This window comes from Camelus bactrianus, chromosome 15, assembly GCF_048773025.1.
Source record: "Camelus bactrianus isolate YW-2024 breed Bactrian camel chromosome 15, ASM4877302v1, whole genome shotgun sequence".
NCBI lineage: Eukaryota > Metazoa > Chordata > Mammalia > Artiodactyla > Camelidae > Camelus > Camelus bactrianus.
In genome coordinates, this window is record NC_133553.1 from 19937878 (window position 1) to 19964646 (window position 26769).

The 26769-nt window shown below is 43.0% G+C and overlaps 2 protein-coding genes across 6 annotated transcripts in view; one reads left to right on the forward strand and one right to left on the reverse strand.

The window, feature by feature from the left end:
• ATP6V1C2 (ATPase H+ transporting V1 subunit C2) overlaps window positions 1–1721 on the forward strand; it is a 50595-nt gene extending 48874 nt beyond the window's left edge. For all 5 annotated transcript variants that reach the window (XM_074341659.1, XM_045523390.2, XM_074341660.1 and 2 more), the window contains 2 exons: window positions 1063–1195; window positions 1467–1721. In XM_074341659.1, coding sequence (XP_074197760.1) covers window positions 1063–1195; window positions 1467–1556 — 223 coding nt within the window. In that variant the 3' untranslated portion in view covers window positions 1557–1721. The remainder of the gene's footprint in view (window positions 1–1062; window positions 1196–1466) is intronic.
• Window positions 1667–22789, reverse strand: PDIA6 (protein disulfide isomerase family A member 6). The gene is made up of 13 exons (XM_074341658.1): window positions 22656–22789; window positions 17584–17725; window positions 15427–15484; window positions 14856–14982; window positions 12140–12246; window positions 10328–10458; window positions 9430–9544; window positions 8757–8897; window positions 7890–7974; window positions 7689–7761; window positions 6523–6681; window positions 3266–3362; window positions 1667–2676 (listed from the first exon to the last, which is right to left on the reverse strand). The coding sequence occupies exons 1-13, from the start codon at window positions 22672–22674 to the stop codon at window positions 2608–2610; spliced, it is 1323 nt and encodes a 440-aa protein (XP_074197759.1). The 5' UTR covers window positions 22675–22789; the 3' UTR covers window positions 1667–2607.
• Window positions 22790–26769: the final 3980 nt, after the last annotated feature.

Below are 26769 nucleotides of genomic sequence, written 5' to 3' on the forward strand. Positions count from 1 at the left end.
GGAACAGCAGAGCTTCGATGACAAAAGATGGGAACAAAGAAGGCATGAGGGTGGTTGGCTGGGCCATCCTCTCAGCCACGATCTAGCCCAAGTGCCCCCGCCCTGGGCGCATCTGGGCACTGGTTTAGCTGGGGTCCCATCGATCCCCCTCGCCCAGGGTTCTAGGACACCATCACAAGGTAGGTCTTAGTGCTTGGGTACAGTGAAGCCCTTTCACGCTTACTTCGCCTTTCTGCAGATCCGCTAGGAGACCTCAGGATTTTAGTGAACGCTTTGCCCCATTAGCAGCCAGAAGTGAGACTGAGAAGCCAGGGGCTAACTTATGGGCACTGATGGTGAAATAAAAACTAAGTAATACTAACAGGCCAGGCAGTAAAGGGCATCTCAAGGACAGGTCACGTGCCCAGCTCGGGCATGCAGCAGCGTGCGTGGTAAGTACTGAACACCCAAGATCTGTTCACTGATAGTATATTTTTGAAAAAAACATCGGCAATCACAAAATACATGTTTACTATTTATATGGTATTCAGTGTAAATATTTCAACTGTTTTGAGATACCACCACGGGAATGGCTGTAAGTGGTTTCAAAGGTACTCAGGCATACGAAGTCCCTTTAAAATCCTTTCCATCCGCTCAAAGCTCAGGATAGGGAATAATCTTGATAAACCACTTTTTTCTTTTTTGGGGGGGGGGTGGGTTGTTCTGCTGCAGAGAAATCAATTAGCCAAGCTGACTTTTAGACAAATGCTTTGGAGTCAGAATTTAGTCCAACGGCCTCATTCAACTCGAGCCCTCACCACCTGATGATCACACACCAGGGGGGGCTCTCTTGGCTCTGGAGTCAAAATCTATCACCAGTGGGTTAGTGTGTTCTAGAGTTTCCCACGCAGAAAAGATCTAGTAATTAGTCCCACTTCTGATTCGGTATTTCACTCAACTGAGGTTTCTTTCCCTCAGCTATGTTGGCTGAAGTTTTTCGTTTTTAATGGAGCCAACTCTCAGGTTCACTTTACCCACATTTACACTTGCAGTAACATTTACACACTTTCTCTATCCGAACAGGTATGGGCTGCCAGTCAACTTCCAGGCGGTGCTCCTCCAGCCTCATAAAAAGTCATCCACCAAACGTTTAAGAGAGGTTCTGAACTCTGTCTTCAGACATCTGGATGAAGTAGCAGCTGCAAGTATATTGGATGTAGGTATATTATCCAGAAAAAGCTGTGTTTCTACAGTAAGGTCAGCCTCTCTACACGGGAGTTACTTTCCAAAAGTGGTACGCGCCAGACTGTCATGGAAATCTACGCTTCGCAAACAAAAGTTTAACAAGAAGTTGGGGCGTTTGTGGGGGGGTGGCTTGCTGCGGGAAGGCAGGCACGGCATGGGGCAGGAAATCCGGTCAGTGCCTCGAGCTTCCTCCGACAGAGACAAGTTTATGAGCTGTGAACATGATGGTGTCTTCTTTGTAGGCATCCGTGGAGATCCCTGGATTGCAACTCAGCAACCAAGACTACTTTCCTTACGTCTATTTCCACATTGACCTCAGTCTCCTTGACTAGGAAGGTGGGCCGGCACCACTGCACATCCCCGCAAATGCTGCTTCCCTTCAGCCAGAGAGCACCTCAAGTATCCTAAGGAATTTAGATTTTTAGAGAAATTGCTCACAAAATTAGTTACAGTTGTATTTATTTTTTTTAAGTTACAATAAAGAAATGTTCTCAGTCCTTTGAACTGTCTCTTCACTCATATTCTAACATAATTCAAAACTTCAATTTTCTGAATGTTTTACACAAATGGGGGCCTCTTATAAATTGGTAACCTGCTGTGGTATTTCACGTCTTAGTGAAAGACACATCTGAACGCTTTGTGAGGGTTTAGTAACAACACTGACAACCTCGGACTAACTGCATAACCAGCTGTCCTCCCCGGTGGTCACTGGGGACGGCCTGGAGACAGAATACTGGGCATGGACTGCAGTTCTCACTTGACAATCCATTGTTTTCATCCTTCTGTGTAAACTCGATTTACAGTTCACACTTTCAGGTGGAACTCAGCCTTGCAGGACACACGTAAACTATGTGTGGGGACACAGACATCCGATGGTGTCTTGTGAACCAGTTTACAAGGAGAAGAGGTCACCCTTTCATAGTATTACTTTATGGCTAAATACCAGACTCTGAATTTATGATGTGGACACTAATTTCATACATTTATTGGCATTGTCCAAAATATTGTTTTATTCTTTAATGGAAAAAAGCCATTAATATTCAAATGAAAGGATCACATTAAAAAACTCATGTGTAAGAAAAAGCCTCCAAGAACATTCAAGCAGCGGTCAGAGGGAGGGAAAACCATTTCAAGAGCCCATCAGCTTTCTTCAAAACACTATCTGACAAAATACAACCCAATTCGCTGGCTACAATTCATAGAATTTTTCACTGTTTTCTTGAGATGCAAAAGTTCACCGTTGCAGTGTTTTCAAATGACCAATCAAGTGCTACTTCTTGGTTAAAAAGGCCACTGGTAGATTCATCTGATTGTAAAGAATGTTCCTGCACTGCTGGAAAATCCGCTCCCAAGAAAAGGAAACTGAAGTCTGTGTTGAACCTCTCACAACTCATCTTTCTCCAAGTCGTCCAGCTCCACATCACTCAGATCAATGTCGTCTTCCACAGGAAGCTGTGAGACAGAAAAGCACCATCAGGTCCTGCAGAGTCCACACAGGATCACAGAGAGGGCTTCCCCGAGGTTCAAGGTCTCACTTTGCAGAGCTGTACATTTCTAGAGATGCTCTGATCACAACAGCTTCTCCCCAATCCAGCCCCTGCTTTTAACTTTGCCTATTATTATATGGACAGAAAACCAACAGCTGTTTAACTGTCCTTTTGTAGCGCACCAGAATAAATGCGAATTTCAAAGCTATAACTTTACATTTCTCTCAAAGTAAATGAATTCCACGTTAAACATTCACTTCAGGGGCAACAGTCAGGAAAGCAACCTCGCTGAAATTTTTCTTGGTGGCCTCTGTCGTGAGTGCCTGACGCCACGCAGCACTTTGTAACAGGAGGATGGGATGAAGGGCCTTGAGAGCAAGAACCTCCCGAAAGGCCTGGAAGGTTCATACTTCAGGTTTATGCTCAAATCAAGGCTTAGGTCTGATGGAAAGGTCTTGGTTCACAAGTAGCAAAGGTGCACAGGGGCTGGGAAAGTGGAAGAGGCTGGACCAAAGCCCCAGCGAGCCCCAGCGAGCCTCCGGTCCCAGACTCACCTCGCCGTCCTTGCCGTCCCAGGGCTCCCTGGTGCTGATGGCAGGAAAAGCCCCGCCTCCCACAGGTGCTGTGGACCCACGCCCAAAAGACAGCTCCCTTAGGGGAAGTGAGCAGAGCACGTGTTAACAATGCACCATTGATGCAGATGAAGAAACAACCTTTTAAAAATAACAATTTGTCTATTATGTTTGCATAGAGGCATTTCTTACCTCCTGCTCCTGAAAAAAACTTAGTGAATAGTATAATCTTTTCAATCAGGGACAACAATATAACCCTGTAACAATATAATGAAGTTCCTGATGAAGGCCTTGGCAGCAGATAGAGCCGGTTACTACCAATAATTAAAAAAATAGCAACCACATTTTGCTAAAATACAAATCAATTATGTAAAAACTATCAAAGTTAATGGAGAACATGGGTAAGACCAACACTAACACTTGGTTAACAAACTTCCACACTAACTTAAGATCCCAGGAAGGCTTTTTGAAAGATGGTGTCTTAAAAAAAATCCTTTCCCTCAGACTTCTGACAGTAAGCCGAAGCACTCGGAACCGGCCCACAGGCACCAGGTGGTGGCGGACTCTCCCACACGGCAAGCCTTAACACGGAAGAGTTACACTGTGAAACAGCGTGTTAGGTTTTGTTACTGCAGACACTGCGCTGGGAGATACAGCGGCCATCACTGGACGGTGAATAAGGCTCCTTTTATAAGAGGAGCCTCCAAGTACCCTCTGGTGCAGGGCGCTGAGAATATGAGTAGAAGAAAAAAACCCAAAAAGGACATCAAGCTTCACAGATTGCCCTCAACTTAAGAAGCACTGATACACATTGTAAAATATGCAAAGTAGCCAAAAGCAGTGATAAAATTACCTAGTTTTCCCACCATGCAAAGTAACTACTGTCAAACACATACAGGTGCCCCAGGGGACATTTGGCAATGTCTGGAGACATTTTAGATTGTCGCAACTCTGTGCATGTGCATGTACATGCATGCACTACTGGCATCTCAGGGGGTTGAGGCTAGGGAAACTATTAAACATCCCATAATGCACATCCCATATTTGGCCCCAAACATCAAGAGGGGAAACGCTGAGAAACCTCAATGTACACTTATCAGTTACAATCAGAAAACAGGATTATAAAGATGTAAAAAGCACTTTACCGCCATTCCCTGAACTGCTGCATGGGCAGAACAGAGTATTGAGCATCACAAGTCGGACCCGTGTCTCATGCAGTTGGATACCTGCGCTAGAAAAAGTGGCTCAACTCACTAGGAAAAGGCACAGGCCAATGTGGGCTCTGGTTACATGGGAAGTATAAACCCATGTCTCTTAAAAAGTCACTGGTTCTACTTTTTACTAGTTTTGTATCCTTAGTTGGGCTGTTTATCATCTCTGGGCAACAGCTTCTTCACCAAGAAAAGGCCAAGATATATCTACTACTGGACATTTGGAGGATGAGACTGGTGCTCAAAAAAAAAAAGAAAAGTAGTTTCCCACTTAATGTCAGCAGCAAAAGCAAACAAAGACTAGAGCAAAGATGTCAAACTTTTACAAAGGAACAAAATCCTAAGGGCAGAGTTCAATCATCGTTTTTTTAAAAAAAACTTTTATAGCTCAATTATGTTTCTGCCGTATGACACCATTTTCTTTTTCGGTTAAATGCTAACGGACCCCTCTTCCAATTTCTCTTCCTCTTTTCTAATTTTCTAAAGCCCAAAAGACCAGGCTACTGCTTTCAAACAACTGGACAGCCACAAATGCACAGACAACTCAAGTCCTTCCTTCACTTCTCGAGGTATAAGGAACAGTTGCACACTGGCATTCTCTTGCTGATGCTCCAAGAGGAACATAACATGATTTTTTTAAGGAAAGATGCAGAAATCACTAATGTCATCTTGGGGTGATCACAGTATTTAACTGCTGCCCCGACCTTTATAAATTGTTTAGCTTCAGTTACTGCTGACTTCTTCGAGTTGTCTCACAACCTGCACATCTGCCCCAATGGATTTTGTCTTTGGTTTTCTAATAGCCACGCAGAACGCGGCATGTGTGTGGCTTTTCAAGTACGCACGCCAGTGCCTCCCGCCACCAGGCAGTTGAGCCCCCAGCCAGGCCCAACCCCAGGTGGCGGGAAGCCGTCTCCTCACTGGTGATGTGCTCTGCGTAAGTTCTGTCTTCTTAGAAACCAAAATTCGTATGTAGCTGGAAACAAGCATACTGCCACAAGTTTTGTTTCCTTCCTATTCATTACTGTATCTTTTCTCCACCGGTAATCTGGAATTTTCTGTTAACTTCAAGACACAACGTTTGAGAACCAGTGACCTGGATGATCTCAGGTTCACAACGTGCTACTGTTCTGGAAGCAGTCAGCTCCTCTGTACTCTGAGTCTAATCTCACTGGTACTCACTACTCTCACACACTCCTTTCGGGTTCTACCCTGGAATCGGCTGTTCAAACAGGATGAAGCACATCGTCTTCCTGCCAACGTCCCTGAGGGCAGGGATGCTTTTCCTAATTGAAACTGTTACAGGGACATGAAGTCATTCACTCATTCATAAAATATTTGCCAAGAGTTTATTATCAGCCAGGCTCTACAGTGGGGACTAGAAATGAAGTTTTGTGTAAAAGATTCACCGCTGTGGAACTCGGTTAATGTGAAAGAGGCATTCATCAAATTACCACAAATCTAAGGAAAATACTAGGTCAATGCCTTCGATTTGCCTAAAAGATGATTAAGTCAGTTTTAGGAGGAGCTGAGCAGCAGAGCAGTTTAGAGAGCTCTATAAATTGGGTTTTGAGTCTGAGAAACTATCATATTGTTTGCACGTTGTTGGAGTCACAAGTAAGTACACTCTTCCAAACAACTAGATTCTAAAGCTTATGCCCAGAAGTGGAAACCATATCCCCTGAAGTAAGGGGTACAAAGCACACGAGGGAGGGAAGGGGTGAGACAGGGCCGCTTCCAGCCCACAAGGGACCTGTATGGGAACGAGGACGAGCCCAATGCCAAGGGCACCAAATGGCAAGGTGCCCGAGGAGGAAAGCATTCGCATCACTCATTAAGCAGGACACTCCATGGCACAGGAAGATGACATGACTCCAAAGTGCTAATTTATAAACATTCTCTGAAATGTCAAATACAATTTTATTCCATTTACAGCCTAGGCTACAGAAACCTAGTTTAGAACCAATTACCACAACGGAACCAACCAAACCAAACCAAACCAAACAACTCAAGAAAGCAAGAAATTACCTGAGAAACTCATTAATGCCTTGCTCACTGAAAGAGCCTTTGAGAAGAGCAAACTTCATCTTGCGCGCGTTAACGGCGGCCATGGCGGGGTAGCCGAACCCTCCGATCCCCAGCGCGCTCTCCAGCTCCGACTGGGCTCCGGCTTCTGTCCACAGCCACCTAGGGAAGCAGGCTGCTTTTTAGGGCAAAGATCCCTTTTGAATAAGCTAGAATCTAACTAGCAGATCTTAAAGAACAAAAGACTACAGGTCAAAGATTTTAGGGAATGAAATGGGTGTAGAAATAAATCAAAAACTAAGGATTAAGTTTTTAAAAGAATGTGTTCCAGATGTGCTCGTAACTAACTCCAGCTCCTCTCTTATGTTCCCCAAACCCTAACTCAGGAAGTCTCCAAAGTGGACCAGTCCTTCCCAGTCACCAAAAGACTGTCCAATAAACCTGATGAATTTTCTGTCTTTGTTACCTGAAACCCTAAAATACCATTTGGGTTATTATGCACGCTCTTTAGAAGTATAACAACTTCTTTTTAAAAGCTATGGATATGCCGATATTTAATACCTAAACATGCTCCACTAATTTCTTCCCTCTGCTTGTACAACGGTGAAGAATAAAGAACCTGGGAACGTGGCCTTCTGCAGGCACACAAAAAACATTTGCTGAACCAGAGGAGGCAGCTCAAGGTCACTTTGAGAGGGACAGAAGGGGCACGAGGCACCCGGGACAGCAGTGGGTGCTGAGGATGTGGAGCAAAGGAGAAAGGAAAGGAAATAAGAGACACGCTTTGTTTTAAACATCTGCCTGTGTCCAGCCTCCCTCAGAAGAGTGTAAAGAAACACGCCTCTGCTTCTGCTTTTTCTCGCCTTCAAGGCTGTGCTAGAATTCAGCTATGTTACTAATTAAGTTTTTGCTTACTAGCCTGGGACCCCCAACCGCCATTCAAACATGATTCCCCTGAGAGAAAGTATGCTGCTGTATGAGTGTGTTATAAAGAATAGATCTGCATTACTTCGTCTCCTCTTAGGTGATAATTATCTTTACATCTTAAAACACGCCAAAATGAGCACAGGAGCCCAGCCTACTGAAAACACAGAGGAAACCAGACACCTCCAAGCAGCACTATACTCTCCTCTCCAAATGAGACTGAGACAGTACATTCAATAACTTACCCCCACATTTTCTTTTTGTACTTGTCTGCCAACTTCAGAAGAACTTCCAAGTAAGAATTTCTGCCTGCAGCTCCTGATTCAAACAGACAAAAAATTTTAAAGGTAAAAATAAAGGAGTTGGTGCAATTAATCCAGTTACTAAGTGTCTCAGATCAGGGAGCAGAGCCACTGACTGATGGGACATGAGCCCGCCCGTCGTACCGGTATCGAGGATGTGGGGCAGGATGGCCACGACACAGAGCTGATGCTCCTCACATGTCTTCTTGGCCACGTCCTCATTGATAATCTGTGGGACCCAAAGACAAGGGAGGTCGGAAGGCACGCGACACAAAGCCCAGGGGTTATTAGCTTGAGAACGAAGACTGAGCACCATCACTTTCATTAAAGAGCAAAGTAATTCAAGAGCTAGATGAGGCTTCTCCCAAATCATACTTCCTGGTGTGCGTGACAGAAACACCAGCAGGACTGTCCTGTAAGGACTTCTGTTTCACTCCTCAGCCATCCACCCGTGGTGGTGGTGAGGCACCTGCATTCACACACGGTGTCTGGAATCAGAATGCCTGGCCAGAGCCTGGCTCTGACACTTAGTCGTTTAGACAGATAAGAAAGACACATCTATATATATTACATATTCACATGAATTTGAGGCTCTCTGTGCCTGCTTCCCTACGTGTAAAATGGAGATTGAAAACAGTATCCACCTCGAAGTGTTCACGTGAGAACAAGAAGAGGAAACTCTATGTAAAAGCACCGCAACAGTGCTTGTTATGTGGTTAGGTGCTCAGAACATGTTAGCTGTATTTTGAGAACGATAAGTAGATGACTGGACCCATTCTTAGAATGTACACTTTTGCTCACAGTGCGATTATTTTAGTACTAAAAGTTATGAAAAGCAGCAATTTAACAGGCAAGTTATCCCCACCTGAAAGTACAGAAAACTCTAGAGAGAGCATTTTAAAAGAGAAGAGAAAGAGCTAATTTGAAAAGACAAAAAGTATCACAACAGCTTTACCATCCTCGCCTTCCACACGGAAAAGCTTCCCTTACTACCAGTGAGCGAAGGTTTACCTCAAGCAGCTCAGGAGGGGGCGCGTTATCAGAGAACAGATCAAGGGCCCGGGAGACGATGTCGGATCTCGTCCGCCCCCCATCATAATCCACAGGAGACTCGCCTTTCTGAAATATCTTGATTGTAGGAAATCCTCTAATCTATTAAAGAAAAGATCAGAGTACGAATCAAATTAACATTAAATAAGAAATAAGATAATCTTTATGGTTTCTGAAGCTACCTTATCGGTAATTTCACGTAACAAAAACATCCCCCAGCCTGCATCAGCGTCTGAGGGACGACACACAGACGTCTGTTAATCAGGGGGTTGACCAGTCTCACTGCCGGGCTTAGCCTAATCTTATTCAGACCCTGGCTATGTACTCAATACACTATATGTACTCTAGAACACATGGACCCACTTCAAAAGCTGTATAAATAACTTGCAAAAGCTTGGGCTCTCACTAAACACAGTAAGTAGTGAGCTACTGAAAACAAAACAAAACCAAAAAACCCCCAACTGCCCTGAGTTCCAGACTTACTAGTTACGACAATAAAATAAACTTAATTGCTTCATTACAAAATGGCTAAACAACCCCCCTCCACCTCCCAGGGAGGCCGGAGTACGGGATAAAGTAACAGCTGAAAACACAGTGTATTTCACAAAGAAGTTAGCCGTATCAGTACACTCACCCCGTATCGGCTGGCTAGAACCTGGTTGACAGTGGCGTCCACAGCTGCGAGTTTCACTTTGCCTTTGGTTTGCTCTTTTACCTCTGTAGCTGCCGCAGCCCATTCTGGCTCTAAACTATAGAAAAATACCTGCTTTTTAAAAGTGTATTTTAGGGAAGGGAGTGGGAAGGGATAAACTGGGAGTTTGAAATTTGCAGATACTGACTGGTATATAGAAAATAGATAAACAAGTTTATACTGTATAGCACAGGGAAGATATATTCAATATCTTGTAGTAGCTCACAGTGAAAAATAAGAAAATGAGTTTGTGTATATTCATGTATGACTGAAGAATTGTGCTGTACACCAGAAACTGACACAACATTGTAAACTGACTATAACTCAATTTAAAAACAAAAACAAAAACAAAAAACCAATATCCATGAATAATATAGAACAGGGATCTGCAAATGTTTTCTATAAAGGACTGGTAATAAATATTTTGGCTTGGCTGTGTCCCAATAAAACTTTACTTGCAGACACAGGAAAAAAAAATGTGTATTTTAAAGCACAAATGCTTTGCCTGATGTGTGCATCTCTGCCCAACCCAGTTAAATCACACTTGGGAAACATTCTGTGTGTAGCTTTATGAAAGACACAATGCCCACGTCACATTCACTTCCTGGTCCTTCATCAGTTCCCCCCGCTACCCTCAATCTGGGTGCTAGCTCCCTGTTAATCTTTGAAAATGTGGCAGAGGAAACACTTGGCATTAACGTTTAACACTCATTCAGAGTTGGAGCCTTTGCGGCGGAGGTCCTGGGGATGATCTATGACCTGGTCCAGCGCTTTCAAAGCAAGCCAGGTGAAAGTACTCAGAGCACCATGACTTCAGAAAGTACTTGGTAAAAACACTTACTTTTTGCAGTGTCCGCACCAAGGAGCATAAAACTCAACCATCCAAACATCTTCACTGTCAAGAACATTCTTATCAAAGCTGTCGTCCGTCAGCTCGATCACGTCCTTCTTACTTGAACTTTCACTTCTGCCCTGCCATTTGTGACACTGAAAATTAAACTACAACCTGGCCAGAAAGAACACTATTCCTATTCTAAATATACATGTAACATTAATCATTTCTCCATCTTAACAAAATTGAGTTTTTCTTTCAAGTGAAAACCACTTCACTCATATTGCGCACATCCCTTAATATTATCATCTGTACCTGACAAACAGTATTTACTTTCAAACAATTACCAGTACACTCGTGTAACATGTAACATGTATCAGAACCCAATTACCTACTGTTTCCACTAAGAGAAACCTCAACATGGCTCAGAGAAGCAACTTCATAACACTATGCTAATTCAGACTCAAGCTTAGTGCTGGTCCATCCCAAGATACTAAACATAACCAACCGGTGACTACCTTTTCATAAAGTCTCCTACCATTCAAGAAAGCTAAAAGCAACACAATTCTTTTATCTTTTCAAAGAACTTTCTTCAGCACTAAAACTACGAAGCCGTCAGCACTGCGATAACGCTTTCTGCTGCCGGGGCCCAAAGCCGTGGGGGCAGTGCAGACAACGGTGCTCACTAAATGTGTAAGTCTGAAACAGAAGACAAATGCATGAAATCTCAGGGAAGCTCTAAGTCTGTACAAAGAAGCTAGTCTTACTGGTCTCCTAAGAGCGAAGAGCCATCTTCACACACACAGGCATGCTGTGGAGATACCGTGGGTTTGAGGATGACCTCAATAAAGCGAGTATTGCAATAAAGGGAGTCACACAAAGGTTCTGGGCTCCTGGTGCACATAAAAGTCAGTTGTACACTACAGTGTATCATGTGTGCAGTACCATTAGGTCTAAAAGACAACACACATATTTTAAGTAAAAAATACTTTAGTGCTGCAAAATGCTAATAACCATCATCTGAGCCTTTAGCGAGTCGTAACCTTTTTGTAATAGTCACATACAAAGATCACTGATCACCATAAATATAATGAAAACCTTTGAAATACTGTGAAAATTTGAGCAAATGCTGTTGGAAAAATAGCACTGACAGGCGCACTCAACACATGGTTGCCACAAACCTTCAATTTGTAAAAAATGCAATTATCTGGAAGTACAATACGAGGTGTGACTACATGTATCAGGAAGAATTCAGTGCCTTTTCACAAGAACAGAAGCACATCATGGTTAAACGTCACATTTCATACAAGGGAATCTACAGAGCAGGAACCTTCTTCCCTTTCCATCTGTGGGAAAGCTCCCAGAGATTTCAGTATGACCACCACAGATACAGAGGTTGTCCAGATTTCATCTGTGTTTGTCTGAAGCTGATCTAGGAGAGGGCTGGTCTCTCGCTGCTCGGGAACCACAAATGCCACGGAAGCCAGAGTCCAGCTCCCTTGGCTGGAGTTCTTTCTCCCTCTTCAGTCCAAACTCTTCTACTCCGGCCCCAGGCCAGGGAAGCCTACCTCGGGCCTGGTGCCTGGCCTGAAGTTGTGGCCAGGCGCCCAAGGACTCACTCGCCATGGTGACAGTGATGCTGAGGAGGTCAGATGAACAGGCTGGGTGGCTGACTCCCTCTGGAGTCACCTGACTCAACCTATTATTTTTCAACCGAAAGTCTATCAATTTAAATTTTTTTAAAAATGATCTTCTAATGGAGTTTACACAGTCTTCAAAATCATGACACACATGAAAACCTGACATTATATACAGCCTTACTTGTTTTCCAGAACTATAGCCACCTCCCCTGCCCCCGAGGCGATCCTTCACAAGCTGGCGCAGGGCACTGAGCGCGGCATCCACGATGGCTTCACTCGTTCTGCCACCTACGGAAGACGAAGGGCGACCAGGTGACTGGGGCCGGGCGGGCCGGGTGCCTACGTCTGACGCTCTCTAAAGACTCCAACCTGTACATGCATCAGTCTCATCTGATGACAGATCCTACTATCACACTGTCTTTAAGACTGAGCCAATTTCTCTCCAGAATGCATTGCACACTGCACTTTGTACTTAGAAAACCAATCCCTCTGCTGCAATTTTAGGCTATTGGTGTGAACAGGAGTGTTTTGTTCACCATAAAGACTGTCTACTGTTGAGAGCAGCTCACAAGTGACTACTGAATGTGTAACACGTACACAGATGAAAAAGATTATCTAGTTAAGAAAGCAGGGGAAATTGCTAAACACAAAGTACCAAATGAGAAACATGGAAAAACGACTTCTATGAAATAATGGACAGAGGACTTGTGGAAAAAGCAGGATACGAGGTGTCTTGTTAAGTAACTAGAAAGTGATCCAGGCCTCTTTTTTTTCTACCTTGCTGTTCTGTTACTTTGGGCTTTTAGGTTTTACAGCTGAACTTCTCCTAATATAAGAAATAACAAAACCTAAATTAAAACTCAATGACACTAGCCTTTGGAAGTTTACCAAAAACTATGTGCTCAAGAAAGTCAAGGGACTATTAACTGACTAAGAGAAATATGGATAATATTCTGGAGACTATGTTCAGAGTTTAAAGGTAAAACTAACAAAATCTCTTTAGAAAGTTTCTTCTCTTTTAAAAAAAATAGTTTTCTCATCAGACCTGACATTAGAAAGAACGGACATACAGCAGCGCTCAGAGTATGTCCGGACAGACAGTCCTGTACTACATCCCTGGTCCAGACGACCAAGTGCGTTACTTCCTAAGACGGGAAGGCAAGACCTCAACATGAGAACAGTCTTCTGCTCCTTGTCTATAGCAGACACCTCCATTTTCAGAACCAGTGCCCCTTCCACCAACCTCTACCTGGAAATATACCACATTAAGAAACATAGGGAAAAAGACAGAGAGGGTTTTCTCATTCTAGACCGAGAGTGAGCAGACTCTTCATGCCAAGGACCAGACGGTATTTCCAGCTTTGCAGGCCACACTGTTTGTTGCAGCCACTCAGTTCTGCTGTTCTAGTGTGAAAGCAGCCACAGACAATCTAAATGAACAAGTGTGACTGTGTTCCGAAAAATTTTATTTACAAAAGCAAGCAGCAGGACAAATGTCAACCTCTGCTCGAAACATTCAATTTTTACAAGTTAGCAAAATGAACAAATCATATTCCAAAGCAGAAAAGTTGGTGTTTACTCAGAAAAATTAAACTGATCATTTTATGAAACTTAAGGGCTGGGCGGTCTAGAAGCAATGATGTATCTAAGGTCCCATCTTCAAGTATTCTGACCCCCAGCTTGGTGATGTACCAACTACACCAATATTTACCAAGTTACATGCTTTACATATACCATTTAATGCAACTTCTAGCAGCTGAACACAGGTTTTCACATTCCCATTTTACAGCTAGAAGCAGGTCCAGAGAGGCTAGGTACCATGTAGCCAGCAGTTAAACCGAGGCCGGGCTGCCTTCAGAGCTCACTCTACAGATTCTCCAGTCCCTTTGCTCTCCCTTTTCTGAGAATGTTCCCTCTCCCAGCTGGACACAGAGCAAGACACCAAGTACAGATAATACAATTACACTTTGTTTTCACTGTGATGCTGAGTTTCCTCCCCTCCAAGCTTGTCCTTCTCACATAAAGCAAACCCAAAGATGGCAGACTCTTAAGTTCAGTCACTTATGTGCCCCTTGTAATGAAATCTTTAAATGCATTACACCCAAAACTTTTATGAGGACTCTGGATATTCCTCAACTTAGCAATTCTGACTATATTAAATATGATGATCTGTTTGTGACATCTTAAGTAACAGGTGATTCTATAAAAGAACAAGGTGACTAAAACAACATTTGGTCTTGGGAGTCTGAAGCCAGAACCCTCTCTCCAGTTGCCCCAGTAACTCACAATTTTCTTATCTACATAATGGAGAAATTGCGGCACTTTATTACCAATAGTTCAGGAGACTAAATAATAGCTTTAACATTCAAATACTATATATAGAGAGAGATTCATAGGCAAAATACTCCATAGTAATATCAGCTGTTTAAATTGACCTTCAAATTACAAGGCTCTTTTTCCACACTGATATTCCAGACCCTCCTACAGTGAAAGGAGGAGCAATTAGGGCAAGAAAACATTTGTAGATCTTTTAAAATATTAAGTAATTATAGAAACTTATTAAATATTTAGTTAACTACAAAACATTAAGTAACTAGTGCTTTTTAAAAACTGTAATGAGAAAGAGGCAGCACAAAACATTATCACTCTCACTGCTAAGGCCATGCGCCCTAAACTAGTATAAACAGTAAAAAAAAACTCCTACTTGCTTGACGCATGTTTAACCTACAGAACAACTCAGAAGTAGGACTCACTCTACCATTTGACAGACAAGGAAATTCAGGCACCAGGAGAGTGAGGACCTGGCAGGTAGGTTACACAACCCTAGGCTCTCTCCTATTTCGTACCTACCTGCTCACATTAAAATTCCAACCAAGGGAATTAGGAAAAGCCCTTACCCTGATAATCTTCTGGTCTGTTTTTGTTAGATCCAAAAATCTTAATGGTAGGAAATCCCTGGACACCGTATTGACCTCCCAGGGACTGATGTTTATCTGCATCAACTGCACCAACTTTTACAACATCCTGTGGAAATATAAAAGAAATACCTATTTTTCCTTCAACTGGAGCAGATTCCACAAGTACCCATAATATGGTGATGAAGACTCAGAGACAACATAATGAAGGGCAGGGTTCCATTTACCAGCAGAATTGATGAGGGCTTTAGCTTGGGAAATCATTCTGGAATAGGATGCTGGGTAACATGCAACTCAGCCCAAGAGGAACTCTGCAGCTCCCAGAACTAGCATGACTAAGAATAATTATGCCATTTAACTGGGAAAGGGAATTAACAAAAACAGATAAGATAAAAATCAGATGTAATTATCCCTTTGCCACCTACATAATTTTGGCTCCAGAACGAGAGTAGTGGGCTTCAATATGCAGATTAACGTCCTACTGTACTTTAAGCTCATTTGCTTAAACTTATTTCAACGTACACAGGTCAATGTGGACATCTTAGAAACTCACTTTTAATGCAGTTGCTACTTTCTTCCACTCCGGTGTTAACCTCTGGCAGTGGCCACACCTTTTAGGGGATAAAAACACAAACAAGGCAACAGTTGAAGTCTTTTGATTCCCAATTCAAAAAACATTCACCAGCTGTCTACTGAGTGACATGCCCTGGGGGTGAGGCTTGCAGGGAGTCCGGCACTAATAAAACTTGCCCAGTGACCAAAATTTAGGATTTCCTTCAATTATAAACATTAACAACATACCACAGTTGGTAAGCACTCGTGGCTGTCACGAATACAAGTCACAGCTATGTTCTCATCACCACTGCAGCTGTTGCAGGTATCTTTAAACATCTTTTATGCTCATCACTGTTTCAGAATTACGAGAGCTAGCAGTTAGATCTGCTGTTGGATCTTGATTTACTGTCCCAGTAAACGAGTGCTACACAAACATATCAAGCTTTATTTTGATATTTTAATAATGTTATTCCAATATTTTAGGTTTCCTTTGTAATCTATATCCTTTATCTTATACATGTAAAACTTGGATTCTAAGGAGGAATTCTAAGCCTTCACCAAGCTGCCAAAGTCCAAGCACAAAAAGAGGTTAAAAGCACCTGCTCCAATTAGACACTCTCTCACCCAGGACGCTAAGAAGTAAAACTTTGCTAGCATAACAATAATAGTTAATTACCGGGTCCAGATCCTGCTTTCCCAACTATGCTGTCTGGTTTAGTTTTGGAATGAGGAATAGTCCCATATATTGCATATATACCAAAACAAGGTAAATCACTCATGCCATGTAAATGACAAAAAAGATCAAACTTGTAAAAGTTGCATACAAAGGCATTCAACAATATAAGTTTGTACAATTATCATTTATTCGTTTACTAATACAAATGAATGAGCCCACACAGAATTCTCATTTGGATTTAACAAACAAAAAACAAATAGGAGTTTTTCTCTAAAAAAATAATAAAGGTAATTAAGATACACAGTATTCATAAAATAGCAACATAAACTTTTAAAGTAGATTTTACCTTAATTTGCTACACTGAACATTAAATGAAATAGCCCAAAAGATCTGATACTGACTTTCCAAAACTGAGTTTTCTTTTTCCAAAGAAAAAATTAAAGCAATAAAGGAAAGCCTTTCATCAGGCATACCGTAAAATGTACCCACTCAGGGAAAAATTTGTAAGAATTTCATTTACTACTCCCTACTTGAGCTTACAAGGTACAATTCCCATCTCAGGGGACCATGCAGCTAACCTGCAGATACAGTTGGCGGGTGCTCCTCTCAGGCACTGGTGGCCTGCTAGTTTGTAGCAGTGAGTCTGGTGCTCATTTTGCATTGATTCCACGGGTGTGTTTCTACACGCTTATTTGTCAGGTTTTTGTTTTCATTAAACGTTTTAACTACGTAAACAATTAGTGTAATGCTGTTTTCTGACTGCACAGATGACCCCTGATTAATGTGGCGATTAGGGGTGCTAACCTTCTGCAGTCGAAAATCTGCTTGTAATTTTATAGTCAGCCCTCTGCATCCACAGATTCAACCAACCATGGATCGTGTTAACACGTATAAATTTATTGGGAAAAAAACCCCACAAATAAGTGAACTCATGCAGTTCAAACCTATGTTATTCAAGGGCCAACTGTATGTAACTGTGCAACATTAATTTCAATGATAATTACATCTTCACTCTATAAGGTTTTTTCCCCAGAAATAGATGTAAGGCAAGGGAAGAATTTTAAAATCAAACCAGGTTTTCCAACTACATATTTCTAGAAAGCAACCCTCTTGAAGAAGCAGAATGGAGTAAATCATTGGTTCTTCCCTTTCTTTGCCAAATACTCTCTGCAAAAAATCAGCTTCCTTTCCACCTCCATCCCACTTACCTCATCATAAAGATGTATCTTCCTAAAATTATAAGGGTTCTTTCCCCTCCTTCTTTCTCGCAACTATTAGCTACTTCAACCATTTTTTAAAAATTGGCTCAATCTCTACACCCTTTAACAGACTCAATCAATACTTTTTCCCTTTTCTCTCTTTTAAACAATCAGCAAACTAGGTAAACCAGATGGCTAAATAAAATCACATTTTTATACAGTATTTTTTCTGATTTTATAAAGTACCATAAATAATCAACAACTATTTTATAATACCTACCATGGAGCAAAGAATTCCACAAGCCACAAACTATCACTTTGAATAACTTCTCGGTTGAAATTTGATGGAGTTAATTCAATTACATCATCACTAGACGAATATAGACCATTAACTGCTATAAAGAGGGTACAGCTCATCAGACCTGGAATAACAACAAAAGCACACCATCAATGGCAGGTTCACGCTGACGGGGAAGCCAGGCAACCACAGAGTCTTCTTCAGCTGACCAAGGCCCTTTACACCGGAGGACGGCCTGGGTCAGCTCTCTCTTAATCCCCCTGCCCCTGCCCCCACTGCTGTTGGAGCCCCTGAAAGATTACTCCCACAGATAAACTTTATGATATTAAAGAAATTTCTGTTACTTTCTTTTCAGCATCTATGGAGATGGTAATATAATTTCCTTCTTTTCATCTCCTGATGCAATGAGATACAAGTGAGACTGACCTGTCATCTAAGGTAGTATATGCCACCCAATTTCACATGCTTACTTTGTAAACAGACTTTGGAAGATTTCAAGTGGAAATTTTTTGAAAAATCCAATGGTAAATTTCTTCTGGAAGTTACTAGTTCTATTGCTAAATTCTCCACTTCATGTTTACAGGGCACATTCGATTTTCAAATCACTTTAAAATCACTTGATTTTTCAGAGCATTACTAGCCACAGAGCAGGAATCATCCTTCTTAGTAAATAATGAAACAAGGGCAGAAAGAGATCAAATGGCCCGTCTACAGTCATACATAAAACTGACAGAGCAGCTCTCTGACTTCTATTCCAAGCTCTGCCCATTAAACTACATTGTCTTTTTAGTGCTCACGATAAAAAGATTTAGCATGCCATGGGCATGAGTAACAATGACACTGTTCAAGAATACTGCATCTGAATTACAGATAGGACTAGTATTGTAGGAAGGTAACTATGGACTCCACTAACGGTGATGTGAAGATGTGAAGCCATGCAGGAGGTTGATCAGATTTGCTTTCTAGAAAGAGTATTCTGACTACAACATGGAGAGTGGGTGGAGAATTATCAGGAGAGTGGTGTCACATAAACCAAGGGAAAGATGGAATGAGCAACAGTAACAAAGGCTACTGGGAGGTAAAGTAGGAAAGACTGTCCACTGGATATAATGGCAAAGAGGCCACCGCCCCCCACCCCGTTCCTGACAGGCATGGCGGAGTAGTGACAGTGAGCAGCAGCCAGTGTGCACAAGACTGGAGAGAGCAAGCCAATGTGGGGTAGAAGAAAGGCTTCTTTTTAAAGATGGGAGTGATCTGAGAGTGAAGGGAAGAAATATGTGGAGTGGGAGGGGTTACAGCCCAGGGAATATGGAACAAAACGCCAGGATCACGAGGAGGGGAGGGAACCCAGAGTCAGCGAGGGGGGTTAGCCTGAGACAGGATGACTTCCTCTTCCAATTCAAGAGGTGGTAAAGGGTGACTGTGGATGGAGGTCAAGCCAACCAAAGTGAGGCTCCCTTGATAACTGCTGTCTAATAGGGCAGCCACTAGCCACATGTGGCTACCCCAAACTGAGGTGTGTTGTAGATGTAAAAAGCACACTGAATTTCAAAGACTTGGTAGGAGGAAAAGGTAAATTATCTCATTAATATTTTTTATATTTATTTCCTGTTGAAGTATTTTAGGTATACTGGATAAGTATATATTAAAATTAATTGCAATAAACAAGATTATACAGTATAGTGCAAGGAAATATATATAAGATCTTGTGGTAGCTCACAGTGAAAAAAAAATGTGACAATGAATATATGTATGTTCATGTATAATAGAAAAATTGTGCTCTACACTGGAATTTGATACAACATTGTAAAATGACTATAACTCAATTAAAAAATGTTTAAAAAAAAGAATAAAAATTTGTAATCAGTGGAAAAAAATTAATTTCACCTGTTTCTTTTTGCCTTTTTTAATGTGGCTACTAGACAATTTTAAATTACATATAAAGTTGGCATTATATTTCTCATGGATGGTGTTGCTTAATAATCTTTTCGTTGTTGTAGGAAAGATTAAGAAGAGTTTGGCATAATTAACAAAGCAAGTAAATCAAGAAACTAAGCAGAGACAATCCTGATTCTGACTAAGCTTGAAAGTAAAATTGGTCTTGGAAAATCCTCTACGGAGATCTACTACTTTTAAAGACATTTATCTTTTTTGATAAAACCTCTATGAATTGATATTTGTTCAATACACTGAGCTCTTTGTGAAATTTTCAAAAATAGAAAAGCAAAAAAAAAAAAACCCCCAAAATTATCTAGCCTACTAGAATGAACATTAATATTTAGGTAGATAATTCTTACTGACATCTCTCTATACCATACAAAGGTCTAAAACTTTATATAAATGTGATCTTACTATATATTCCCTTCTGTAGCCTTTTTCACCCAAAGTAAGTTACATTTTCTACATAAGTAATTATAGATTACCCATTACCCACCAAGTAATCATTTTTAATGGCTGTATCAATGTTGCCAATATACTACTGACATAATTTGATGGTTTCCAACTTTTAGCTTTTTTTTAACATTTTTTTATTAATTTATAATCATTTTACAATGTTGTGTCAAATTCCAGTGTAGAGCACAATTTTTCAGTTATACATGAACATATATATATATTCATTGTCATATTTTTTTCTCTGTGAGCTACCATAAGATCTTGTGTATATTTCCCTGTGCTATACAGTATAATCTTGTTTATCTATTCTACAATTTTGAAATCCCGTCTATCCCTTCCCACCCCCCACCAACTCTTCACTCTTAATAAGTCAATGTTAAAAATTCTTATACTTTTCCCCTCCTCAAATGAATGATTATTTCCTTAAGGGAAAATCTTACAAGGGGGATCAGGGCATGGCTGACATTTTGATATATGTATCTGTCCAACTATGCTCCAGAAGCTGACATCTTAACCTAGAGTAACACTTGCATGACACTACGTACCACTAACTCAGTTACTCTACGTGGTGTGTACCATCAGGCCCATTTTTAGCCCAGGAAATGGAGACACAGAAAAGGTAATTTGCCTAAGGCCACATAATTAGAAAGAATACATGGCTATGCCCAAAATTTTAACCAAAGGACTGGAACCTGCAGGAGTATAACCCCAGGAGGGACATTCTAGAGACTGTGACAGGACAATTAGGTTCTTTGCCTCTTCCTGCCAATCATGGACAGCAATAAAGGATGTGCTCTCCTCCTCAGGCTACTTCAGGCAGGCTAGAGTCACCAAATGATGAACCACGATTTTTTTTTATCTTTCCGTGGTCCTGACTAATGGCACTCAGTATACCATGAACTTGAGCTATTAATTTTTTTTTCTAGTAATGGTGTTGAATTTTGTTACTTGTCTTTACATTGTTCCTGGTTCTCCCAAGAGCTTCCTTTCCGTACAAATGGCTATCAATGGAAATGTCCTGATGAGAAAGATATGAGACTTAAATTCCTTAAAAGGCATTAAGACCTAGTAGGGTTAGAAGAAAATCAAATACGCTACTCAAAAAAGCATTAAAAGATGTACAAATTCCAACAGCACAAAAGTAGTCAGTAACTTCCCCCTACAAAAACCCTCAAGAAAACAGAAAACCCTCAGCCTACTTAAGATGATAAAGTAGGTCAATGCTGACCAGTAATACTCTGTTTCTAAAAATCACATCCCCATTTCATTTCACTGATAATGAGCACCAATGGGAAATTGGAACATCCGAGTGTCTAGAATCCATGAGAGCAGATGGTTTTACCATCTGTGGCCTCCCATTATTCCTCTACAGTAGTTAGAGCTGTTATAAATCCACATCAGTAACATCTCTGTCCCATACCAGCTAACAAGAGCACATGGTCCCAAAGTAGTCATCCAGAAACCAAGACGTCTCCCCAAAAGGCTGACCACATGTATTAAAATAATGAGTTAACTGAAAGAATCACAGACTCTTTCAGAGTCCTGTCTGAATTCACTTGCAGGTAACTAAACAGAAACTAAATTCTTTCTGCCTCACCCATTCTCTCTACAGTAATACAGCAAATACTTATATCACGTTTATATCCTGTTTAGTCTCTTCAGACATATATAAGCTCATTAATCCTGAGAACAACCCTATGGAGTACTAGCCCAGAATGGTTAGGTAACTAGCTCCCAGTCACACAGCTAGTAGATGCCGGGGACTCAAACCCCGCTATCCGGATCCAGAGCGTGCAGGTAAAAGGGCCGTGGCTGGGACCAAGGGGAGCCAGAGAAGAGACGGGATCCTCAATCTCACTCACTGCCGTTTCTAAAACAGACTTTTATGTAACTCATTAAAGTGTGGGTTCAACTCAGTTTTTAAATGTTCAATCATATTTAAAGTGCTCTTGCATCGCAAGATCTGCATTTGGAAGGTACCGATTCCTTTCTAAGGAAACCATCCTGACTTATTTCGGGACTGGGTTTTGATGTTTCAGTTTTTCTTATTAGTGGGAATTCCATCAGACAGGTGGTTAGGACAAACTGCACTCTCCCGTACACACTCGAGGGCCAGGATAAGGTCCCATTTTAGGTGGCCCCCCAATACCCCACCTCCACCAGGGATCAGCCATCGCTGGTCTCAGCGGCTAAAAAGCAGTTCCCCGCTTTAGCTCACGCCTGGCCCGCCCGACACCACCCCTTCACCGGACACTCGCACCCGGGCTCCGGGCTGTCCCCGGAGCCCCCCGGGTCTGGGTTTGAGCCCGGCCTCAGGACTCCGTCCTCCCCGCTGCGCCCCGACACGAGCTCCCCCCAGGGTGGGACATGGGCGCGCTCACCTCCCCACGCCCCCTGTACATCTGCCCGAGGCCAATGCGGGGGGCTCCGTCCAAGGGCAGCCCCCACCCCTGAACTCTCCTCACCGGTCCCCGGAGCTCCCTTACCATCCCTGGGACCTCGTCTACTGTGTCTCCCGCGTGGGCCGGGCCCGCGACCCCCTACTCCGGCCCGGGCCGGGCCAACGCACGAGCCCGCCCGCTCCCGGTGCCGTGGCCCGCCGTGGGGCTTCCGGGCCTCCCAGCCTGCTTCCCCACCCGGAATAGGGGGCCCGTACCTACCCAGCACCAGGCGAGCCATGCCGAGCGCTCGAGCGGTCGCGCAGTTCAGCTACGGCCTCACCTCTGCCGCGCCGCGCCCCCGCCGCCCTACGTCCCGCCCTCGGCCCGTGAGGCCGGCGCCGGGCGGTGCGACGGGGGCGGGCCGGAAGGCGCTCGCCAAGCCGTGGCCGCGGCTTATTGGTCCTGGCAGGCTTCCCTCACTTGCATAGCCAATGGGAGGCAGCCGGGTAGAGGCTCCCCGTTTGGGTTTTGGCGGGGGCGGGGCAAGCAGCGGAAGGAGGGACTTGCGGGGGGCGGGGTTGACCAGCCTCTCCTTCCCCCGTGGCCATCACGTACTTACAATCGGTCGTGGATTTTCCGTACTTTTCTCTAGTGAAGTGCAGTGTTTGGCCTGTCTCTCGGCTCCTTGGGATTCTCTTTCCTCACTTGCCTCCAATGAGCCCCTTTTCAGCCCTCACTCATCCCTTGCTTCCCCCCAATCCCCACTCTTATCCTCTTTGTCCCCAGGGAGGTTGTTTCTTTGGGTCCTCAGTGCATCTATGGCCTTATTAAATGACATAGTAATTTGTCTAGTGACCGAACGAGTTTTCAGTCGTAAAACACTTGCTAAGCACATACTATTTTGTTGAATTACTTTTAAAGTTCCCATGAGCAGGGCACAAGACTGCGAAGTTTTTCACAGGCCCCGTTCCCTGTAGAAGCCTGTGGGTTTCATCGCTCTTCACTTACACGGATGCTTCCTAGCCCCAGGAGGGACCCTACCAGTAAGTTCCCATGGTCATATGTTTTGTTAAACTTGCAAAAGTGAAATAGTTTAAGCGTAACAGGCTAAGACTGCGGTTTCCACTCTAATTCCCTCTTATGTTTAAAGTGGACTTGAGCATTTTGTTTTTATAATACTGATGTATTAGTAGTGGTTTATTTCCCTGCAGTGCTTAATGCATAAAATGGCTCTGATTCTGGGCATAGTGGGATCCAGAAGGGGTGGAGACTGGTAGGGCTTCCTGGAGGAAGTGGCACTAGAGCTGAGTCTGGAAGGTGTGCCAGGCGAACAGAGGAGGAAGTCATTCCAGGCACAGGGAGCACAGGGAGTGAAGAGGGCACAGTGGGGTGAACGGATGCCATGAAGAGGAAGCTGTGGCAAATGGCAGATGACGGGGTGGACCTGGGGGCTGTGTGACACGGTGCGACATTAAGATCATGTGTAGACTGAGCCACGTAGAGTCCTGATTTTTGATTCCATAAGAGCTCCTTGAGTTTATTGATGCTGCTGTAAAACCTCGGATTTGGTGCGTCAGGGTAAATTTTAGGGAAAACCCTACAAACTCAGAGGCTTATACCCTAATGGCTTGTTTCTTGCTCTCACTGGGGAGCAGCTGAAAGCTGCTGTGGTAAGTCAGGGACTCTGGGTCCTCCTGTCTTATAGTGCCATGGTTTTCTAAAACATACACTTTCAACGTGGGAAATACTGCCCCCAAGGGGGCAGAATTGGTTCTTGGGGCAGGAGGATGAGGAAATCTTGGGTATTAAGAGAGCCACAGTACATACACAGATATACAGTATATCTCGTGTTTTTCAAATTTCCTGGGAGAAAATAAATTAGGAGAAGTCTAAAAAAACTCCTTTGGTGATGGGGGGGAGGTGATAATGAAAAACAAAGCTGAGAAACACTGTTCTAGAACTGGGATCTCCAGTACAAATATAATGTGAGCCACAACCACACGTAGAATTGAAAAATTTCTAGTAGCCACATTAAGAAAAGTATAAAGAGATTAATTTTAATAATATAGTTTAACCTAAAATATCCCAAATGTTATCATTTCAACATGTAATCATGTAAAATTGATTAATGAAGAAAAAAAGTGAGGGGAAGGTATAGCTCAGTGGTAGAGCAAATGCTTAGCATGCACGAGATCCTGGGTTCAATCCCCAGTACCGCCATTAAATAAATAAATAATTTACCTAATTACCTACCCACCCCCCAAAATTAAAAGATTTGAAAAAATGATTAATGAGCTATTTACATTCTTTTTTTCATACCTTTGAAACCCAGTGTATATTTTACACTTAGAGCCCATCTAAAGTTAGATGACCATATTTCAAGTGATTAATAGCTACATGTAGCTACTGGACCGCACAGTTCTAGAACCTCTTAGAGTCCTTGTTGGTTCTTCTGTGTTCGACTGACTGAAGACTGACCGAAGAGCAAAGAGAGAACGAGGAACATTGCACAGGTGGTTTTGGTAGCATCCTTCCACTCACATCCGTTGGCCGGAAGCCAGCCACGTGGCCCCAGCTTAACTGAAAGGGAGGCCGGGAAATAGTCTTCTGTGTCAAAGAGGAGGAGTTGGATTGGTTAGGATCAAGAAAATCTGCTGTAGTCCCCCCTCTGGCCTCCATGTATCCATGTTACTCTTCCTCCACGTGGAACAGACTTAGTCCCTCCCCAAGGGGGCTGACGCAACGTCCATCACTGTACCCAGCTCAAAGTCCTGGGTGTCTGGCTGATGTGCGGACCCCCAGGTCAGGATGTGAATCCTCGTGGTATAAAGCTCATGAATTAAAAAGAAGAGCTATCCTCCCCACCTCCAAACTCTCAATGTACAATATTGGAGCAGGACAGGAGAATCATAATAAATGCTCCCTTTCAGAAAGGAGACTAGTAAGAGATACCCTGAGGTGCCTGGTTCAGGGCAACTCTGAAACCCTGATGGGTGGACATGGTAAGGCTCGCACTGGAGAAAGGTGGTTCTTCAATTAGGTTCCAAGTCTGCCCTCTGGGAGGATCTCTGAGGCCCCCTCCACCCTCCAGGAGGCTTCTGATAATTAGTCTCCTGCCCACATCTGAAGTGGGGGCTGGGGACCTGCTCTCCTAGGGGGCTGCCCCGCCTTCAAAGCCTGCCTCTTGCCGGTGGAACATTGGGAGTCCAAGGGCTCTTTTGTCTGTTTTGTACATTTTATTTTGCTTTAAGTAAACTTTGTATTAAAATAAAACATGCTTATGGACTGAGTTGTGTCTTTCCCAAATCCATAATATTGAAGCCTTAATCTCCAATGACTGTATTTGGAGACAGAACCTTTAGAGGGGTTAAGTTAAGTGAGGTCATAAGGGCAGGGCTCTAATCCAGTAGGTCCGGTGTTCTTATAAGAAGAGGGAGAGACACCAGGGATGTGCACACAGGGGAAAGGCCATGTGAGGACACAGCATGAAGGTGGCCGTCCGCAAGCCAGGGAGAGAGTCTTCGGGAGAAACCAACCCTGCCAGCACCTTGACCTTGGACTTCCAGCATCCAGAACTGTGAGACAATAAATATCTGTGGTTTAAGCTCCCCATTCTGTGGTACTTTGTCATGGCAGCCTGAGCAGGATAATATGAACACATGCTAAAAAAGATCACGAATCTTTGAGGGTAACAGCTCCTTGACCCTTTCATAAATTAAACACCCCATGTAACCAGCACCCCAGGAAAGCCTCTTACACCCCTTCAAAAGATAACTAATCCTAGATATCATCCTAGATTAGTCTTGCCCACTTTCTGCTTTATACAAGTGTAATCAGTCAGGATGTACTATTTCGCATCTGGCTGCTTTCATTCAGAGTTGTGTTGTGAGTTTCATCCGTGTTATGGCTGGTTGTACCCCACTGTGTAAACAGGCCATAGTGTACGTGTTCTCCTCTTGATGGACACTTGGGTGGTTTCCACGTCACATCGACAGCTTGACCCAGTGAGCTATTTGAAAGATCAGACGCACATTTTCCTGTCACTGCCAGAAACTATTTTCAAGGTGTTGCTGAGCATTCGTTTATATTACAGTTTAAATTTCATCTCCAACAAATATCTCACAACCACAAACTATTTAGTAGGCCTGGGGTCACTTAATAGGTACAACTCAGGACAAAAGAATTATATTCATTTATGACAAAAAGAATCAGCTCGTCTGTGGTGTGGGGTATGTCAGCGCTTCCCCCAGCTGTGCCCTGAAGGCCAAGTGCGTCCTAGGTGTTGTGGGAACGCAGAGAACACTGGTTCTGCCAACAAACACCAGCTCCAGGCCATTGTTGCTGGAAAAGACAGAAGGGACAGTAATAATATTTTCTGAAGTACAGCAGCTCC

Excerpts from the sequence above, each read along its gene's own strand:
- PDIA6 (XM_074341658.1), bottom strand. Across the intron at positions 15,485-17,583 it reads GTGGAATTCTTTGCTCCATG|GTGTGGCCACTGCCAGAGGT; the intron begins GTAGGTATTATA and ends ATCCCCTAAAAG. Across the intron at positions 7,975-8,756 it reads CCCCTCCTGAGCTGCTTGAG|ATTATCAATGAGGACGTGGC; the intron begins GTAAACCTTCGC and ends TGGGTCCCACAG.